The sequence below is a fragment of the Thermobia domestica genome, chromosome 10 (assembly GCF_964235325.1).
Source record: "Thermobia domestica chromosome 10, izTheDome1.hap1.1, whole genome shotgun sequence".
In the NCBI taxonomy this organism is placed as follows: Eukaryota; Metazoa; Arthropoda; class Insecta; order Zygentoma; family Lepismatidae; genus Thermobia; species Thermobia domestica.
In genome coordinates, this window is record NC_137463.1 from 6,258,983 (window position 1) to 6,278,831 (window position 19,849).

Below are 19,849 nucleotides of genomic sequence, written 5' to 3' on the forward strand. Positions count from 1 at the left end.
TAGTTTTTGGTTGTAATCCTTTTTTCATTTATTTTTACAGCGATTGTGACAACGTAATTCTTCCTCAAGCTGGAGACGATATTAAAGGGAAAGAACACGATTTTTGTCCAAGATGTGAGTGTAAATACGAGAGCAGAAACACTACCATTATTAAGGTGTGTAATAGTTATTATTATAAATATTGATAAGTGGTGTATTTACATGTATTTAAGAAATGCTGCATAGTAATATTCTAATAATTCTGTATATACAGGGCTATTGTAAATTGTCTTCCCAATTTCAGAGTTTAATATCTCACATTTATTTATTCTTAATGATATACAACTTTTAAGTGAAAGAAAAACTCAAAATCCATCCACTAGAAAACCTTCAAAGTTACAGAGATGTTGAAGCTTGAATAAATCGTATATACATTAAAACGTCAAACCGTAATATCTGACCCTGTGGTGTAGTGGCTCACATCTCAGAATTGATGTTACCAGCTGCTCATCATCTTTACTGACGTTTTCCAGGATATCTTATTTATTCGCACATGGCACAGAATATTCCAGGAATATCTCGTTCATATACGGCGTTGAATATCCGAGATTTGTGTAAAACCGAGCAGTGGTTCTCACCCTATTTTGTTTTGCGGCACATCTACTGCCCGTACTTTTGCTTTCTGACTCCTGAGCAATTTCAGAGAGGAGAAGTCTCGGGAGCAGTATTCTCAAAATAGTACAATTATTAAGAGATTTCTGCCAGTTTGTACCAGTAATCTTCATGGTAGAAAAGTTAATTACATCACGAGAATTTTCAACGGTGTTTTCATGTTAGATCAGCAGACTACTGGCAATTAGATTTTTTAGATTCTTGTGGCTCTAACCAGTTATCCAGATTCACTAATGTGCCGACGCACTCAGTTGATAATTACTGAAATAAATGCATTTCTGGTGTCTCGGGAAAAGTAGCCGATTATCCACAAATTTGCATTAGACAGTGAAACAACGCAAAGCTTAGCTCACCAATTTGGTGTGCGAATAATAGGATCATAACGGGCGTTTTGTTTAGAGGAAATGTTGAGCTTCTAAGTTTGGGACCATCAGTTTAACATGGAAACACTCGTGCCCGTCCGTATATCGAACCCGACGTCGTTTGGAAAATGAATAATGAAGAACAAATACACCTAGTCTCTTCTTTGTTTTAGTGTAGCGTGAGACATGACTGCCTCATTAACTCACTCACTCACTCTATGATCTATTGAACCCGGAGGTTCAATGCCGCGCACACAAAAGCTCTCCATTCTTCTTGGGTCCGAATATTTGTCTCAGGATCTTGTTCTCAAACACTTTCAGTCTACGTTCTTCCCTCAAAGTAAGTGACCGCGTTTCGCAATTATACAGAACAACAGGCATATTATCGTTTTATATATTTTAGCTTCAGATTCCTCGACAAAATTCGCGACGACAAAAGATTTTGAACTGAATAATAACCTCAGTGAAAGCAGTTAGAGACAAACTATTTCAAATCTTGTTTTAGTGACTCCATTTACTGGGAAATTTCTGTAGAAACGTCCAAAAAATGTAGTTTACTGGTGCTTGTATTTGTTCGAAAACTGTTGTAACAATTTGTTATATTTCATATTCAAATATTCCATCAATAACTCAAGAATGGAATTATTGTGATTTAATTTGTAAATTTGTGAGGAGAGCCGTACTCAAGAATCCATTGTGAGCAAGTTTTTTCTTCTGTTTTTTAAAAATATATTAAACCTGGCAGCATTGATACTTTGGAACCTTTCTCCGCCATTTGCCAACTTGTATAGTCGACGGCTGCAAGGCATTAGGGTAGCGATGTAAGACCTTGTCTACACGGGTTCGAATCTCGCTTTGGTACTTGGTATTATGTATTGTCCTTTCACAGTTCATTTCATTACTATCAGTCATCATTCCTTATGATCAACGCCACAAACGTGGGACGTTAAAACAAAGAACAAATAAAAACTAACTTCTTTCCTTCCTTCGTAGATATTTTTCTAATTTTGGTTGTTTTAGTAAGTCGATCTTCTTTATCAAACAAATCTTATATTGAAAGCGCACTGTTTCTGAGCTTTTCTTGAAACTCGGATGACGAATTCAGCCATACAAATTCGAAATGTAAGTAGCGTTTAATTTTCAGCAGAAAAAATACATAAAATAGAAACAGGAGATTAATGTACGTAAAATTGTTATTATGTTAAAGTCATCTTTGAAGTCTAAAAGTATCCTTGTCTTTTTCATATCAAGATGCGAATAGAGAAATCATAAAAGGATGTTTTACGTATCCATTATATTATACAGGGTTTTCATAAAGTATGGACGGATTTAATTTGCTTATAATTTACATAAAAATGCTCATATTGAAATCAAATAAAGTGCAAACGGTAGCGGAAGGATTAAATTTTTACCTGTAATCTGCACCAGCTCACTTCATTCACCGCCACACCTCCAACTGGGCGCCACTAGGAATCGACTTCTGTGGGCTGTTGATGATGCTTTCCGTTACCCTGCTCACTGTTGCAGGCGATGTTGGCGGCCTCCCACTTCGAGGACGGTCCAGGACGCTTCCTGTCTCCAAGAACTTAGCATGCCACTTTCGGATTGCACTCTCAGTCGGTGCCGGCTTTTTCAACTCTTTGGTGAACTTTCGACACACTGGAATTGGTGATTTTAGCTCTGCGTACCACAGAACACATTGCGCTTTCTCTTTCACTGACGCCATCTTTGACACGATAACAGTGCTGCCAACTAAAAATTTAATCCTTCCGCTACCGTTTGCACTTTATTTGATTTCATTATAAGCATTTTTATGAAAATTATAAGCAAATTAAATCCGTCCAGACTTTATGAAAACCCTGTAAATCACTTTGAAAGTAATCTTATCTATAAACTGAAAAAGCTGCAGAGCGAAAATTCGACGTTTAATTTCATTTGTTAAACAAAAGCCAAATAAACCACTTGCCGTAACGCCCCCTTTGTAAGCCTAAGACTGCATCAGCACCATCTGTTAGCGATTGGCTGAACTACGTCCAGCGTGGCAGTGAGCACGTCCTAACAGGCGCATCAAGAGCTCTCTCAACCTAGTGGCCGTCACGTCTTGTTTCCACGTGACTGCCCAGTTTGCCTCATGACACTGGGTGGGCGCCGAAAATTGGGAAGCACCGGCCGCGAATCGAACCCGGGACTCCTATGAGGTGCCGTTCGAATATATCTAATATCTAGTTTACTATTTTACTAAAATCCAATTAAACACATCATCTTGACATTACCTTTTATTATAATACGTAAAGAAGGAAACTTTTACAGCTTTTTAAATAACATGCATGTAGATTATACAAGATGGATCCTTTTTTTATATCTTATATGTTTTCTTGTTGCTATGACGACGAAAAACATATATCATCCAATTACTATGTCCACAGAACATCAATCCTGGGGCCGCGGTGGCTCAGTGGTAGAGCGTTCACCTCTGGTGCTTGGGGTCCCGGGTTCGATCCGAGGCCCCGCCAAGTGAACTTTGTGGTGGACAAACATCGTGTGTGTGGGTTTTCTCGGGGTTCTCCCACTTTCTTCATTCCACCATTTCATTCATTTCTCATCATCACCGTCTCCTTTAGCCTAATCGGCATAAGCATGGGACGTAAAACAAAGGTTCCATTTCATTTCAGAACATCAATCCTAATATCAGAAAAGAAAATTAATTAAAATCTTTTTATATTTTCTTCTTCTTCTTCTACCTAGCTTGTGCATATTTTAATAGCACATATTGGCCGTAAATACAAGTAAAGATATTAAAAATACAAGTAATGATATTAAAAATTACACAATATCGTTATACTACGCGGACATGAGTCCAACGCTACAATAACTAGACTAGAGTATTCGCCATTTGTTAGTCTTGAATAATTTGGAGGAGCAAAATGATCACCTTTTGAGTTTTACTATCTACACTAAATGTTAACATACTGCTATGAATTAACACCATATTATGAATGTAAGGATAGGTAGATAACATTTTGTTACATTACTTAAACAGTTTTAGAGTTCCAGTGAATGGTACACTGATCGAGAGAGCATAGGTGAACGGTTAACTTTATCACTTCGGAATTTGGAATTCCTAGTTTCGGATCCAATGGTTCGTTATACTGATTGGGGTCCATTAGTTGATGATATTTTAAATATGTATGTCAATCTCTCAAAACTCCTTTTCATATAGTCTATTGTTCATTATGTTGAGTGTAAAATGCCTCAAAACTGCATCTGCAACTTTGTTTATAAATAATTTCACATTGGCGTGCAGGCAGCATGCAACATGTCTGATAATGTAAGTTGGTGAATGATAACTTCTCTGGAACTGTTAACTGTGTTACGATTCATTTTTATTTTCTTAATTTTTATTTTTAGACTTGTTGAGAACGAACAAGTTAAATCAAAGTATCGCTTTCGTATGATAGAATTGATTTCACGAATGTGAATTTTAAGGACCGCGGTGGCTCAGAGTTCACCTCTGGTCCATGAGGTCGCTGATTCGATCCCAGCTCGCGCCAAGTGAGCTTTGTGGTAGACAGACACCGTGTGCGTGGGTTTTCTCGGTTTTCCCACTTTCTTCATTTCATTTCCACGAATGTGAATTTTGCGTGTAGTGTGTGCAGTTTTCTTCTTTGGTGATATTAATGTCGGAAGTCTTAAGTGAATTTTGTGTTCTTTTATAGGTAGTGGTGATAATCGTGATTTGGGTGATCTCTTTGCTCGTTGTCTACATGCTGTTCCTTATCTGTCTTGATCCGCTCCTCAACAAGCGAGTGAAGGGCAGCTACCAGGAGCAAACGAACGAGGAGGTAACAGGAGATATGATTATTGTAATTATTTTTTTGTCTGATTATTTTTTCTCAAATTTTGCATGGTCAACACACGTTTCATAACTTCCACTGGGAGAGAATTAGCATGGGAGTCGGCTGGATATTTTTGGAGCTTCTTTTTGTTAGAGTATGATGGTTCTTTTCTTATTACTAACATAGTGCAGTCAGCAACTAGAACTCAAACACTTAACGCTTCTTACAATAAAAATATCTGGACATAATAAGAGTATACATAAAAGTTTTTTAACGCGAAAACTTTGAACTGCCAACACTGTTTTCTGGAATTGGGTTTGGCTATTCATCATGAATAGACCCACACTGGAGCAGTGTTTGCAAATTGTGCAAATTTGTTTTGATAACCATGGTTCAATTCGACAAACTCATCGGGCATTACGTGTATTTTATGGTGCTCATAATTGTACATCACGGGAAGCTATGGATCGGTTTCGCAATACGTTTACTCTAAACGATAATACGCATCCTTTAAGACGTCGTTCAGTGCGGACACAACAAACGATTGATGGTGTGCAGCGTAGTGTTGATGATGATCCAAATGTGTCAATTCATCGTCGTGCTCGACAATTGAACTTGTGTCCAGCCACTTTATGGAAAATTTTACGTAAAGACCTTGGTTTACATGCTTAAAAGATTCAACTGGTACAGGAATTGAAGCGACACGATTATCTTTCGCGCCGTATAATTAATTTCACGAAACGGACCTGTTAACTGGTCACCTTGTTCGTGCGATTGGACGTCATTAGATTATTTCCTCTGAGGATAGGTAAAGTCGCATGTCTACGCCGAGAAACGAGAAACAATTGAGCACTTGGAAGCCAACATTCGACGCGTTATTGCTGAAATACAACCTGATTTAATACGAAGAGTGTGTAAAAATTGGACATTCAGAATACGTCATGTACGCACCAGCCGCATGCCCTAAATCGTTTCAAACACTAATACCATAAAAATGACGGTAAATAAACTCAATTTCATGGATATTAAAAGCATTTTTCTATGTTTTATTTCAACATAAAGCTCTCCGCCTCTTTTTTAAAACCCTATATATATATATATATATATATATATATATATATGTGTGTGATATTGCTGGAAACACACACACTTTCTTTAATGTGTTTTAGTTTTAGTTCTCTGACTGTATAATAATAGAAGTACCCTATTTTTCATTATTCATGTTTTGAGGTAGTTATATTATAGGAAACAGTATTGTGATATTGTAGTAACAAAAGAAGAAGAAAGTTATTAAATTTTAGATTGGACTGCTGGTTGATAAAATAGTTTTTGTCAATCTTGAGCCGCTTTAAAAATTTATTTAAGATAATTTTTTTTTTTTAAAAATTAAGATTCCTTTTTAATTTATTTAAGATTTTTCTCTTTCAGTGATTTAAACTGTAAAAAGCAAAATTTAGTTAAAAATATTAAGTATAGTAAAATTACAGTATAAAGTACTTGTAAGACTAACACTTTGCAATTTATTTAACAAATGAAAAATCAATGTTGTATTTTGTTGATGTTTGTGTGTTTAGTTTTATCGATGTAGTAGATCAATTACAATTCAGCATTGTATTTAGAAATGATAGTGAACCTCTCTATATTTGTTCTCTTTCATACCAAAAGTAGCGAATACATTTTCTTGTTTTTAACGTAAACTTAGGCGTTAGGCTTGGGGAGAATTTTATAATTTTATTTCGTTGGTGAATTATTATAAGGGTGATAATACGTATCTGAACTTGAATATATCTATAGAAGCTAGCAACAATAAGCTTTTCTTTTGGGGGTATTGGAAAATAAATCCACAGAAATGGGCAAAGGGGTAGTTTATTGTTATTCTGAATCATTGGACAAAATGCATAGAAATCCGTATATAGAAGCTTTTTGCTTAAGAGAATATAGATGTTGTGTACTTGTAAGAATTCAATATGGGAAACCTTTGGCAAGGTTCTACAACACAGGTCCTCTTTCCCATTTAGCTGTGATAAAGACAGAAAACAACGTGTCCTGCGGTGCTCTAACCCGCTTTCTCTCGCTAACGCTCGTTCGGCAATATTATGTGAATTGGATATAGAATTTTGGTGCTAGCTACTAACCTATATGTGGGGAGCTGTGTTGTAGAACCTTCCCAAACCCTGTTCCCTAATCTAATAATTAACGCGCGCCTTTGGTGCACAGGGTCCCGAGTTCGATTCCACGTCTGATCGATGCTGAAATGCGATGGTAAACTCCAACCAACCAGTTCAATATGGAAGACTGGAGGGATGGGAGGGGGTGGAATATATTGTCCACGGTAAGACGGGGCCATTTCGCAAGTGTTCCGTAAACCACAATGAGATTGATTGAATTTATACTAAAGATCTTCATTATGACAGGACTATGAGTGGTAATAATAAGCGATTTCGACAAAAATTAGTCACGTAATCTACGTAGTCTTACCATAAATACTGTCCCAACTTTTGAGGATGGCTCTACTTCCACCTGTACAAGCGAGGACGTCAAGAGCTGTATCGTGCGTCATTGATGGATGATCTGAAGAAGTATAAAGGTCTCAATTGTAAGTGTTCAAGATGAAAGAGGGCGAATATGAAAATCGTGTGGCCCTGATAACATCAAATCACCAGAGGAGATTTTCAAAACATTCCAGAAGCTGAAAATTAGTTTTAAAAAAATCGTTTACCGCACTATCCACTTCATTGAGACTGGAACTGTGAAAGATCGGCGGCGGCAAGCAAGTATGCGCATAGTACGAACACCGGAACTTCTGAAAGCAGTGGCGGCGCGTCTCCGACGAAATCCAGTTATGGCTCGTGAGCTATATATATCGAAAATGTTTATGTCTCGCACGTTAAGCAGCATTGAGTACTCAATGCGTACAAACAACGTAAAGTACATCTCCTGATAACCGAATTGAAGCACCAGAGAGTCCTAAAAGCAAAGCGCTTACTTGAGCGTTATGCAGCAAATGGATACCGTCGAATCCTTGTCACTGATGAAAAGATTTTCTGTGTTAAAACTTTCAATGCGCCACATCCTCTAGAGAAGTTGGTGAAAAGGCTCCAAGGATCTAGAGGGGTCAGCATCCTGCCACAATCATGGTGTGGGGGGCACACCGGAGCTCCATTTCTGTGAAAAGGGGGTCAAAATGTCAGCCAAAGTGTATCAGGAGGTAACTTGGTCAAGAATCTCACCAACACCTTCTTCCATGGAGGGATCTGGAGCTTCTAGCAGGACTTAGCATCAGGACACAAAGGCACGGACAACCCAGCAGTGGCTGGGGACAAATGTTCCGCACTTTATTTCCACTTCAAATTGACCTTCTGCAGGTCCGGACCTAAACCCTTTAAACTACAAACTGTGGTCCAAACTTCAGGAGATGGCTTGCAAGAAGACATCCCAAATGCTTGCAAGTTTAAAGCGGTCTCTTCGGAAGACAGCTGCAGATTTTCCAGTTGATGTGTTGCGTAATGCAATTGATGAGTGACCAGAAAGACATAAGGACTGTGTGCATCCTAATGGTGACCATTTTGAATAATTATTTATGATTTTGGTTGATAATGCATCCATGTAACTCATGTTATTACAATATTAAAATATCTCGAACCATTTTATGTCAAAGTACCTAAAACTTTGAGATAGTATTTATAATAAGACTAAATAGAATTTACATTGTTCCATTTCTCTCGTTCTGCATAGCCTTTCACTCATAACACGTGACTAAATGACTCGTTACCAATGATATATATATATATGTCGACTTTGGAAACGATTTTGCTTTACCAGATGTACCATCTATCTATAGGCAGTCCCTCTGGGTTAGAATCTTTTGACGATTACAGAAAGTCGACAGAAATTCCACGAGTCCGTGAATGCAAGTTCGCCCCCAACCATTTCTCAAAGAACATTGCGAACGGATCTTTATGCAATGAATATTGTGGTCAGATGTCACGAAAGAGGTCACTTCCCAGAGCAGCACAGAAAGCTGCACGAATTCACTGAACACAAGATTACGGGTCGCTGTGGGAGACCAAGATTCGATTCCTGGTGGGAGCTTGTCCGAAGTACTCAATTGTACGTTGCGAGATAAGCGAAACTTATTAACTGAAACGAATATTCAGAATATGTTTATAGAATAAACATCGCGATTTCTACCTTATAACATCATCGAAATGGTAATTACATAAGTTTATACACTTTGTAAAAGGTATGTTTTCTGCCTGTAGTTTTTTTTTTTTTTTCTTAACTCCTCTTTGTATTTTTTTAAACATATCAGTCGACGAGTTACATTTAAGCTCAAAATGTAGCACTGAATACTTCCGAGGAAGGAATGATGATTACTGTTGCTCGTTATTTGGTGAACATCGTGCAGTAGTCTGGAGAAAAAATTCATTAATGAGTGAGAACTCGTGCACAAAATAAAATGAAAAGTTACGTGAATACAGGGTTTGTATGAAATATGGAACCAATTAGAGCAGTTATAGAAAAGTTCGTATATACTTAAGTAGCACTAAATACAAGGTACTAGTTCAATCTCTTGGAGACACAAGAAATGTAATAAAATATAACAATTGTTTGGAAAAGTGTGATCTTAAGTAGTAAAGTGCTTATAGGTAGCTATAAGTCGTAATGACACCAAAAGGCGTAGCTCGTCCATAGGCACTGTAAAATTTCAACATCTCTGCGCATTGTAATAAGATTGTTTTATGACATTTCATGACGTTGCTACTTTTGAGATTTTCAAAAATCTGTGGACGTGTCACATGTCTATCAATTTTTTTAGGTTACATGTGGTAATAAAGAAATTTACGAATACACCCACATACCTCATGAAATTGAAAACCTCCACCTTTACTTATAATAATAAGAGAAATTTAAAAAAAAAAAAAAAAAAAAAGATATTTATAAAGAGCCAAGGGAAAGTTGCGACTGTCGTAAGTCGGTGCAGAGATAGGGATATGTGGAGGATTTAATAATAATAATAATAAATATAAATGTCCGACCTCCTTTGTGGGTAGTTTGTGTCGTCGTCAATACACTCCGACACTCTTCACCCTAAATTTAACCAAAGGACCCATTTTGCAGAGGCTGACCGAACTCATTAGGCTCATTCATGCGAGAGTAGAACGTCAAACAAATCCTGCCCGCATCGGTGATCGAACCCGGTTGGTGGACGTTGTACAGTTTCTCATACATGTAGTTATATCCATTATGACTCCGTAACTTATTAGATAAATAAATAAATAAATAAATAAAAACTCTGACCAGAATAATACGCTTATTTGTTAAAACTCAAATAATGTGTAATAGTTTTAACAATTTGACGTTGTTTTCCTCAGACACTCAAAATGAAAAACAAATATATCACTTTTCTCATATTCCTCTGATAACAAAGTTTTTATTTATCTAATAAGAAAAGGAAGGAAGCACAATGGATAAAGAAAGAAAGAAGTTACAATAAACTGTTCACACTTGAGGTTGAAGGAAGAGAACAGGTCTAAATTTATTTCTGTGTACTATTGTCATTGTTATATTTTAAATATTTGTATGTAGTTTTAGTACTGTATATTTTTTGGAGACCTTGTTTATGCCTGTTGCTATGCCTTCGGGGTGAGATATGTATATTCGATGCAGTTGCCTGGTTGAACAGGCGTTAGCAAGAAAATACAAACAACAGGTGGCCTGGAAAAAAGAAAACAACAGATAACTTTCCAATCAAACAAGGAGCCGTTGAGCATTTCACTTTTGGTTATATACATCTGGGTTCTTTTTTTATTGACTGTCTGAGCAAGACAGCTTCAAGTTGTTGAAAGTATTATACATTCCAGTCAGTCATGCACTTTTCACTCTCTGTGTATTATTGAATTCGCGCGTATGTTAACAATCGATTGTTTCCTCCTTTCGGTATTAAAATGATAATACAACCGTCACAGGTGTTCTGAATATTTGATTGTCCATGCACAACAGGAAATTATGATACAAACAATGTGATAAGAGAACACCAACTTCAAGAGTGAGATGAGTGTATGGCTGTTCTGGAAGCGTAGTGGTTAACGCGTCGATACATTACGCCGAAGATCTCGGGTTCGAGTCCCGGTTCAGTCATGGAATTTTTCACTTATGTATTATTACACATGATTTTAGTTTTAATAAATAAGTATATTTGGTTAGAAACAGTGACGTAAGTAAGGAGAAGGGGAAGGGGGCAAACAGGGCTTGTGCCATGGGCGCCGGATTGAGAGAAGGGGAGTCGCAAAACTAGGCAAATATTTATTTTCACTACAAGGCAAGGAAAGGAGGTTTAGTTAACTAAAGATCATAAAAAATTATCTTAGAAACTTAACATGACAACAATGACTTACCAATCTTAGAGTCATATCCATAGAGCATAAATTAGCTTCAAAGCTATCTTTTGAGGATTTTGTAAAAATCTTTGCAATCAAAAGAGCCCACAAAGTTAAATTTTAGTTACAATTGTTTGTGTTTTCATTTAACTTACTTCGATTTAAGAGATTTGTAAAATATGTGAGTATAATACACGAGCAACATCTTGGCTGTTCGCCATAATTAAATATTCTGTTCTAAAACAACAGACTATTGTTTCATTCTACACATATGCAAATCCCGATATAATTCCAAAAACATTGTGATTCGCAGTTATTATGATAAGACTATGAGAATATGTCAAGCATACTACTCTCAGATTAGTATTTGGCAATCAAATACTAATTAGTTCGGTGTTTTATCTTGTACTAAAAATTAAATTATGTACTGCAATTTTGAAATCAGGCTTTACCAGTTGAAGGAATTACTGTGGAATAGGGGAATTAGTATGTGATGCCAATATCATGTGTAGTCGGGGAAAATTTTGGTGTGGTTGGTCAGGGAAGGCGGGAGGCGCTAAGGCGAGTTCTTGCCCCTGGCGATAAATAGCGTAGTTGCGTCACTGGCCAGAAAGTTTTTATTTTCTTCTGATATGTGTGAGAAACATTAGAGTTCCTTCGTGGATATATGGTTAGTGCAATAGTTACGCATCTTCAACGTGTGAGATCCGGGTTTGATTATCGGCGGAAGCTCATGTGGTTCGCACATTAATCGGTAGGTCCATGTCTCATATAGCCTTGATATTGAATGGGACGTTAAACTTTCGAATCAACCAACATGCATGGGGGAAATATTAGTCTTCTTTCAACTATCTAGCAGTGGTGTAAATAAAGAAATTATGATTGTAAAAAATCATAAAATAATTTCTGTATTGGCAGTAGCTGTACCCAAGGTTCGTATATACACTACAGGTTGCGCCAGCCCAATCGTTGGATGTGTGACGTCACCGGGTAAGCAGACGCGAGTATTTTCTTGGCTCAGTGATGCCAGTTTTGTAACAGCAAAATTCTTGTCCAAAGCCACAAAATTTCCCGGTGTGATGCAAAATTTCCCGCTAACCTAAATAGATATAGTTTACATCTAGTAGTAAACAATTTTTAAAAATACCGCTTTAGACGGACTATAATGTACAATGGAATTCATTCTCGTAGTATAAAAAGGTATTATTTAAAGTTATGCATGATACGGTAAAAAACATTTTTTTAAAAAAAATACTGTGTACACTTTTTGTAACGAACACTATGTCGTTCTTTATGATTTGGAAGGGAATGTTATGTTCAGGAAAGCCAGAATTAATTCAGTTGTTTTGGCCTAACGATTTTTGTGTTGCAGCACGTTGCTTTTTCCGTCACCAAAAAAGCAGCGAAAAGCAGGGTATTTTGGAATTGCTTTACATTAACTTGATTTTTCAAGTCTTTTTGTATTTTTGAGGTTCATCTGTATCACAAAAGAGCTCAGTGTTAAGGGTCTTACACCTAAAGCCTATTATACATCGTCAAACTTTTCCATCAAATATTGTATCAAATTTTTCTTTGACGATAATTTGGTCAAATAAGATGGGTAAAACTTTCGCACCCATTATAAACGATCAAATATAAAGGTGAATATCATTGCTCAGTTGTTAATATTTCTTGATTCAGTTGTTAGGTCACATGAACGTATATGTGAGTTTTATGGTGGCACCTGCTGGTGTAACTATAATGAATAAGGTTGTAGAAATGAATGGAATGACTATTCACAGTTATTTCTGTCTCATTTCCCTCCTTTATTGCTATTCCCAAATAAATCTTATTTTCATGGTTCCTTTCTTGTTCAGTAAATACGTATGAATCTACATTCTATTTATTAGTCCGATGCTTAAATTTCTTCTAATTCAGTTAATTTTCGAGTAACTTTTGTAACTTTGGGGCACTGATTAAGAATAAATAGTCCGTCATAAAAATGTTTGGCTATTGTTTAGCTTTGGGGGGCCAGCTTTTTAATTGACTTTTTTTTGCGATTTTCTATTAACATTCGGTTAGATTAGCTTAATAACATTTAATTCACACAGTATTGCCGAGCGAGCGTTAGCGAGTAAAGGCGGGTTAGAGTCTTGCAGGGCACATTGTTTTCAGTCTTCGTTAGTGTTGGCCCCCCATTACTAAACAGTTACCAAATGTTAGGTTTTACAGTTAAAATGAGAGTACATATTAACGAGGGTTCTGTAGGATATTAAATTTCCGAGGAATTTTTCAGTGTAGGAAACTTCTAATTTATATTTAGAAATGCGAAAATAGTACGCACTCTAACCAGGGGCGTCATTTAGGGGGGAGGGAGGGGCAATTGCCCCCACCCCTGAGTTTGAGATTTCTATAGATTTTATCAATAAAATAGTAGTAAATCAGTGAAATACGCGAAATTTTACTTATATCAAGGGGTTTTGCCCCCCTAAGCAAAATCTGAAATGACGCTCCTGACTCTAACCTATTTTGATTTTATGCAACATCAAGTGTTTTTCGCTACTCTCATTTTGGTCCTCACCTTCAGTTATTGATGCCTCTGCCTCTTGCGAACAAAACCCTGTGCTAACTTGTGGGTCCCATGCTGTGCTCCTGCTCTGAATCGGTTAAATATCATCCTCGCTTTTAATGGCCACCTATCGTAAGATGCTTTTCCTGCAGTCTCTTTTTAAATGATATTCGTTCGATGCGTAGTTACACCTTAAAGGTCTTCACTACTGCGTAATTAAACTACGCTAATTTTAGAGTTTTTCTGTAATATCCTCAAAATAAATAAAAAATACCCGAAAAGTAGAAACGTAGTAAACTAAACAATACGATTTTGTGTGTGATACCGTTTTCACAACTCATCTATCTGCTTTCGATTTGCAACTGTAGATAGATTTAACAGTTTTTGTGGGTTATGTAAATAGCGGCATACCAAAAACAGATAGGGAATTGTAGTAAAAGTATCATATGCACAATTGTATTGTCTAGTTCACTACGTTTCTGCTTTTCGAATATTTTTCATTAGTTTTGAAGATATTATAGAAAAACTAAAATTAGTGGTAGTTTAATTTCGCTGAAGTGAAAACCCTTAAAGAAAGTCCTCGTAAAGTTAATCTGCACTCATGAATGCAACTCCTACCCTGAGAAACAATTTTTAAGGCATTACGAATTAATTTCGTGAAGAAATAACTACATATAACAAGATAGCACATGATCGTTCCATACACATCATATACAGGCATATTGTCAATCTGTACGCAATAATCTGAGCATGCGCCAAAGTAATAACATGCCACAACGTCTTAAGAAATCTTTTAAATCAAGAAAAGTGAAAAAATGTTTGCTTTTTTTAAAAAAAAAAAAAAGTCACGGAATATTCTCAGTCTACGCCAATTTTGGGAAGTCGCTTGTGGTACTTAGCCCTAATATTCTTTAATTTTATAGTTATACAAAACAGATTACTGCTAGTATGCTCAAAATAATGTCAATTGCTTTCCGTGTCCACATACTCAATTTTAGTGTCACCGCACAGCGATTTTCGTTTGTTTTCTTTGATATAATGTTGGATAGAAATAGAACAAGTTCTAATTTAGAGCAGTTGTGTCAAATGTTGTAACCAACCCAAAAGTTGCATACAACTTGGTATCATAAATGTTCAAATTCCACTTTGATGAAATATTTGATAGAATATATGATGGAATATTTGTTCGTCTATAGCGTATTTAAAAAAGTTGAGAATGTCTCCATTTCCCGTTTCTAGCCTATTTTAAAGAAAAATTCCCGCCAGTGCTCAGAATTTCCCATTTTACGGGAAATTTCCCACAAACTGGTATCACTGGCTTGGGTGTGCTTACCTCATGACGTCACACGTGTTCGGCATAGTTCGTAATCTCACTTTGCGCCACCCCCCTGGCTGTACCTAAGTAGCAATGGTTATCTCAGCACGTTTTTCGTAATTGAAAATGTATTCTTCCAACAATAAAATAATAATCTTTAAAAATAAAAACGGTGACGTTTCCTTGTTCCAGGATGAAGCAAGTGGCACGTCTCATCCAATGAGGGTTCGAGGCAACGTGTTGAATCGAGTGGGACATCAACAAGACAAGTGGAAACGTCAAGTGCAAGAACAAAGACGTAATATTTACGATCGTCATACGATGTTGAATTAAATAACTTTCATTTATAATAGTTACGTACATGGTAATTGTCATCCATCGCTTAGAATCGTATGACCCGAGAAGCATTCCAGTTCTAACAAGGGAACTACAAGTGCATCTAAATTACAGATACATCAAAGAAGTTGGGATGTGTGTATATATTTTATATATGAATTTGTATGATTCAGTGAAAATCTTGGTCATATATTATTAATTGTTACTATGTTAAAATATTTTATAAAAGACATGTTTGTTTGTTTATTTATTGAAGAAAAATTTACAGTAAAACGCTAGGTTTTGTTTTGTATATAACAGTTAAATGTGCTGTAAATAGAACAGTAAATTAAGTTACATCATATTGACCCAGCAGAATTCAGTGTATGATTCGGAATAATGTAGTATCAAATACTTTTCGAGAAGAACTATTGTAATCATCTATTGGTTGAGAATTGGTATGGTAATTATGTTGTATCATATTAAGCTATGTTATTTAAGAATGTATAATAACCATTTTAATGAGTTATGCTGCATGGGGCAATTTTTAGTACTCAAATACAGTAGACTTTCGAGTATTCGGCTCCTATACGATCCGGCCTAGTTTTCTCTTTTATCGTAATTAAATGAGGAAGACAAGGCACTGCATTGGCAGCATTACCGAGGCATTGGATGTAGGCGTCTGCTACACGATCCTCGTACGTGTCGTGTGCAAAATACAAGTTGTAACAGGAAAAGAGCAACGTTCTGCTCCATGTTCATTTCATTGTTTCGTCAGTGTGTAACGCACCTCAATACAGTACGTTTGCCGCTGTTCCTCATTATAACTGTACAGTATTGTATTCGTAAATTGTTTTCTGGGTATGCTTAATGAGTTCATAGAACTCCGGCTTTTGTTATCAGGTCTGCCCTTCCGCGGCATATGGTCGGATACTTGGGAATCTACTGCACTCCAATTTCATCAACATGTGCTCTCCGAGGATATGAAAGAGCGTGGTTAATTTTGTTTCTTACAAATAAACTGAGATAAATAAAATCTTGAATGAAAGCAAAATTCTGACTTGATTTCTCCAAGTAATCTTTCAAATACAATATCAAGGATCAACTTACCAGTTTGTGAAAGTAGGTTAGTTAATACTTTAAAAAATGTCATACAGTGGACCAATCGATACGATGCACAGTAAGATTTCGTGCGTCTAAGAAAAGACGTTAAAACAAACATTTACTGTATTGGTCCCTTCAAGAACGGGCGGAGGGAAAAGAATATCCGAATATAAACCAACTCATTATTATTATTATTAATTAACTTTCAGAAATATTGAAAACTGTTGCTTCTGCTGTTCTAATTCTAAGTGTGTTACCTTTACTTCCTTATGTATGGATAAAAGTTGAAAGTATGTTGCATGTTTTGAATACACATATTTTTTTTTCTTACTTATAAAATATCGATTTATGTTCCTTAAATTTGGAGTAAGTGATTTTTCTTACTTTAAAGACTATAGTTCTTCTTGTAGAAAGAGAGAGAAAAGCCTATTGCTTTTAAAGCACAAATTAACTTTTAATTAATTAATTGATGATATAGGAAACTGAGATAATCGGGAAGTGTTAGAAGCAAGGGTTTGAAATGAGAAATGATCATCATTTTAAGCAATATAGAATATGATGAAATATCATAAAAGACTTTTTTTTGTTTGTTTGTTAAGGTAGCGAATTTATATCACAGTTTAACTTTTCACAATTGAAATTTGGATTTAAAAAATATGAACTATTTTCGATTCAATACGGTAATAGTATTTTGTAGATAGGCTCTGGCTTGTTTATTGTATATATTTTCTTTAAGTTAGTTGCTTAAATTAAGAGAGTTGTACGAAGGATAATGGAGGTCTCAAATTGTCAAATTTTATTGCATTTACAACATAATGGCAAAAAATAAGGTAGTAAGGAAAAGACATATGTTCAATAACTTACACCAATATAAAATATAAATACTAATGTATAATGGTGACCAGTTCTCATACTGATATACACGATGTTAACGTTAAAATTCCTGTTTATTTGTGCATGTAGCGGCAATCTTAAATGACGTTATGCCAATTTCTGTCCAGAGTATCTATCAGAAGTGTACGGTTGTATTTGGAAATAATTTTGAATTGTCCTGTCCCAACTAACTTATTTTCGTAACTGGTTAACTTGAAAATGCTGCCAATGTGTGGCAGCGAAAGTTAGGGATTGATTTCTGGAACACTACTTGGAGGAGAAGGTCATTAATTAAAGTTTTATTTACAAAATACGACTGTTGAGTTGTACATAATCATTAATCCCACTTATCACTGATTCCTGTTATTAAACAGATATAGAGAGAAAACACATTTGTACTATATTCAGCACGTTTATGCTATTTTCGACACATTAATTTATTTGCTGTTATAGTCTTGCAATAATGGAGGATAAATGCGAGATAATTTGATAGTTCGTTTGTTATTTGTAAACTATTATTACCAATAAACTAATGTGGACTGTCCTATAAGTTAATTTGAAATAATATGGATATCTAATAATGAAATACTATCCTTGAACTTCACTGAAACACCCCTTTAATTTAACCCTTCGGAATGTTTCGATGATTCCTTATCATTATTATCGGTGCATGACTGTTAAGAGCAATTCGAGTTAAAAACAAGTTTAACATATAATATAACATATTTTGTAAAATCTTCATAGGCTCTCTCGTTAAGCTTCTATAGGCGTTTGTTTTTGATGAATCGCAAATGCTGACGTCATTCGTGGGCTAGCGAAGAACTCCATATGAGTCAGCAACAGCGTTGCCAGAGCGTACTATAATTATCAAAACATACGATAATTTTGTGCTCCAGTTGATAGAAATAATAATTATAAAACGTACGATAATATTAGGATTGAATAGAATATACATTTTCTACTGGTATTTTCTTTGTGCATAAGGGAGAAGAGCTGTGTGTGCGGAAATAGATAGGGTTAAAAAAAAAAAAAAAAAAAAAAAAAAAATCAACTGTAAAACGAAAGAGCAAACAAAATGACACTTCTCTTTTTGAATCTCGAAATGCTTCAGCGGACAAACCTCAGGTCAGGAAGATGACCATAATATCACAATGAAGCTCAGTTCTCTTTTTGGTGGGCGAGGGAAACAAGTGTAGCATTATTCTTCCCTGTCTGTACCTATACGCAAAAACAGCAAGGTTTCTGGGAAATCCAACAGAGTAGCGGTACATCAAATCATCCTAACTGCTTTTTTCACTTTTCTCTCCTATTATATAGCTTTACAAGTCATATATATATATATATATATATATATATATATATATATATATATATATATATATATAACCTCTCAATAACGGACACCAATGGGACATGAATTTTTGTCCGTTACTGAGAGGTTACAGTAATTTCATTTCTCGCAATGGTAACTGTATGCAGTAAATACATTATGTATGAACATAACTACGTAAAATTCAATATGAAAATGCTCTATTTAGTATGTATTTGACTTACTGACAGGGATGAAGAAGAAATTTATTTCTGTTAAATAGTATTATTGCTGGGGATGTGTTAATATATTCGTATATTGCAAAAGATAATGCGTGTATGGTAATAATTTTATTCCTACATGGGAGGGGAAAGTGGGAGGGAAAGCGTTTTTAATTTCTTTCAAATTCTCAGGACCTTCTCAAAAGATGCGTTTGGAATCAACTAACCGGTTAAACTCATTAGCAAGTGTCTCCTGAAAATCCTCAGTACAGTTGCGGAAAAAATATGTGTGTGTGTTTGTGTACTGGCGGAATGGATGAAAAAGGAAGTTATTGTGATTACATATGTTTATTGACTCAGCCCCAATCACAAAGAATATCTTCTTAGAAAAAGCGAAAAAGGATGCTTAGAAAACTCCAACCCAGACTTGTTCCAGTATCATAAGTAAAAGAAAAATGATGTTACTTTAATAATAATAATAATAATAAAAAAAAAAAAAGTACGAGGAAATATTGTTCGTTGAAAATGTTATTGTAAAGCAAACAGCGTTTGTTTTGTTATCTATGAAATTGTCGGGGAAAAAATCAAGGCCGAGAGGAAATAGGACTAAATTTGTTAGGGAAGGGAAGATCTTTTGTATAGAATTCTTGGCCATACGACTGACCCTACATGAGTGTTATTACTTTATTGAAGGTTTTCTATGATTTCCACCAGAAAGTAGTTTATTGAGGGCAGAAAAAAATAATTTCAAGTTCAGCTTGAAGCTGTTCTGTTTGATGGTTCACCGGTCTAGACTCATGATAGATACACCTGTGGGGAAAAAGACTTTTCTGTCCACTGTAATGTATCGCAGAACCGAGAATAATTCCTGTCCATTATGAAGAGGTTATTGAAACGTTTGGGGAAAAAAAGACTGTCCGCGTCCGTATCTGTGT

General features: G+C 35.7%; 1 protein-coding gene across 2 annotated transcripts in view; it reads left to right on the plus strand.

Moving 5' to 3' along the window:
• LOC145662263 (uncharacterized protein CG1161) overlaps positions 1-17,934 on the plus strand; it is a 33,564-nt gene extending 15,630 nt beyond the window's left edge. The window contains exons 3-5 of one of the 2 annotated variants that reach the window (XM_081727645.1): positions 41-155; positions 4,730-4,876; positions 15,285-17,934. In XM_081727645.1, the coding sequence (XP_081583771.1) occupies positions 41-155; positions 4,730-4,876; positions 15,285-15,425 (403 nt within the window). In that variant the 3' untranslated portion in view covers positions 15,426-17,934. The remainder of the gene's footprint in view (positions 1-40; positions 156-4,729; positions 4,877-15,284) is intronic. The other variant, XM_081727646.1, reaches the window with a different exon arrangement.
• Positions 17,935-19,849: the final 1,915 nt, after the last annotated feature.